At 33.4% G+C, this 2500-nt stretch overlaps 1 protein-coding gene across 1 annotated transcript in view; it reads left to right on the forward strand.

Annotated features, from left to right (window-relative positions):
* Window positions 1-2500, forward strand: part of LOC119596743 — a 23979-nt gene that overhangs the window by 11291 nt on the left and 10188 nt on the right. Inside the window, exons 9-11 of the mRNA XM_037946071.1 lie at window positions 1-155; window positions 602-711; window positions 996-1111. The exon at window positions 1-155 is cut by the window's left edge and continues 67 nt beyond it. Coding sequence (XP_037801999.1) covers window positions 1-155; window positions 602-711; window positions 996-1111 — 381 coding nt within the window. The remainder of the gene's footprint in view (window positions 156-601; window positions 712-995; window positions 1112-2500) is intronic.

A 2500-nucleotide genomic window follows, 5' to 3' on the forward strand; every position in this document is an offset into this window, starting at 1 on the left:
TGCAGCGCCAGATGTAGGAGTGGCGGCCGGTCCACAGCTGGTGTCCAATATACGACGGCAAAGTGTAGAAACAGATGCATCTTTTGTTAGTGAAGCTATTGTTGAAAAGGACCCAACTTACACTGATATGTATATTGCATTTTCTACAGTTGAAGGTAAGAGATATGAATGTTTGTTATAAAACAGTTTGTGGTATTCTGATCAAATTTTGTCTTACTTTTCATCATTATTATCAGTAAAATAGGCTTGATATTGCATTTACAGAGAAGCTCAGTGTTGTCTTTTCTGTTACATGCTTTGTCTTCAAGGTTAGATATTCTCATTGCAAAGTGCCTTCATGCAATACTTAATGTTTATATCATTATGATGAATTATATTAAATTATGTTTATTGCTGTTTTTATGATTATTACTATTATTATTACTGTTAACAATATTGTCATTAATATTATCAGTCATCCTCTTCATCACAGTAGTCATCATGTCATCATCATCATCATCATCACAGTCATCATTGTCATTGTAATGTTAATCATCACATCTATTTAATATTCAAGCAAATTAAAAGATCCACCCATTCACCCCCCCCCCCCCCCGTGTAGGGTTTGTATCCTTCCGTCATCCAGAGCGAGGGTCTTGGCTGATGGAAGCAATATGTCAGGTCTTCATGAAACATGCACATAACCTGGAGTTGGAGTCTCTGATGAAGATGGTGAGTTATTACGTATCGAAGTGTGTTGTCTTCATCTTGGGATTCTGTTCCATTGCTTTGGCAAGGAAGGAAGGGCATTCTTTTCACTGGAAGTTTGTTTGAAATTAGGCATTGTATTTACATACTAATATATTGGATATAATATTTTAAATCTATATTGCCTTAATTAAAAAAGCTTTATAATTTATGATGTAAAAGCCTACCTGATGATTATCTAACATAAACTCACTCACTCTAGATGTAATGGAAACACGCTCTAAAAAGAATTCTGTGTTTGCTCATAGGTGTCAAGGCGAGTTCGTCAGAATTATTCAGATGACGGGAGCAAGCAGGTGTGTGAATTCGTCCAGAGAGCCTTCGACCGACACTTCTACTTCAACCCACAGAGACCAGATAATTTGTATGTAAAAAATTTTGATTGTTTGCTTTATGAGTGAAGCTTGAATATCATGTGATTTTCCCCTAATAAAAGCATTAAGATTTTTTTTTTTTTTTTGCTTTTTTTTCTAAAGTGGGTCTTGTAGTAATTCTACATATTAGTATTTGATTTATTGTCTTTTAATGTCTGTTATTTTTTATGTCTGCTTCTGTTTTTTTTTTTTTTTTTATGTCTGCTTCTGTCATGTTTTCTGATAAGTTGTTTTTGTAAAGGTAATAACTGAAGTGAAAGTTAAAATATGCTATATCAGAGGTACTTCCTCAATTAAGGCTGTTATAATTGTAGAAAAGAATAAGATTTAAAAAATCTCATAGCATAAGAGATATATTTGATACATTTTGATTATATCTTAGTGAAAAGTTTTAAAGATATTGCTGTAGATAATGCTGTAGCCATGGGTGATTTTGTATTCATCTGGAATATGCTTGGGGAACATTACATCTAACTATCCTCCTGTGTACAGTGCGTTCAGGTCTTCTGTTGTTTCAAAACTGAATATTTTTTTATTTACTATTCTTTACTATTGTTGATTTATTTGCATGATTTTGAAGAGTTACCACAGTTCATGCATTTTAGAGATATCTGTTGTTGCTAGGAACAAAATGGCTCAAATTGAAGACATAATTTAGTTTTGGATTTCTATATATATATATAAAAAAGAGAGTTGTGCATAATTTGCAAAAGAATACTAGAGTGAACATCATATTTTCCGTAATGACATTGGGTTAAAACTAGTCTGTGACATACATTTCAATGAAATCTTCAAAATGACTTGCAGTCTTAAAGCAAGATGTTAATTTAATGGCATTAAAGATAATGAAAAATTTAAGAGCCAAGGCAGATCGAACATCCAGATAGGCTTGTGCATGTAAAACCCCAGTTGACCCAAGTATGAAATGAATTGTAGGATGGGATGGGCATTAGGGCCAAAGTCTCCTTTTGCTGAGGGGCTCAGATCGGAGTCTGTCTATGAAGCACATGGCATTGACAAATTTATGACACCAAAACATACCGGGGATGTTTCCTGTTTAGTAGATATAAAGATGGATATGGGTATTATGACATAAAAACAACATTCTTAGAAGATGCTTCTTATCGTGTTTGTAATGTTCAGTGTTTCAATATTTGTTAGGCTACAGCAGTGTGTGTTACGTGTGTTGTTAGCAATATTAGTTTCTTGATGTGGGTTAGTACTTGTTACTGGAATAAATACTGTTTAGCCTTTATTATGATTTTTTTTTTTCTTTTAATGCTGACGTGGAAGACTACTTTTCAATTGAAGGTGATGTGCTGGATTTTCATTTGAAAATCAATGCTCGCTTCTAAGTAAGGCTTGCATCAGACAAATTT

The sequence above is a fragment of the Penaeus monodon genome, chromosome 38, assembly GCF_015228065.2.
Source record: "Penaeus monodon isolate SGIC_2016 chromosome 38, NSTDA_Pmon_1, whole genome shotgun sequence".
NCBI lineage: Eukaryota > Metazoa > Arthropoda > Malacostraca > Decapoda > Penaeidae > Penaeus > Penaeus monodon.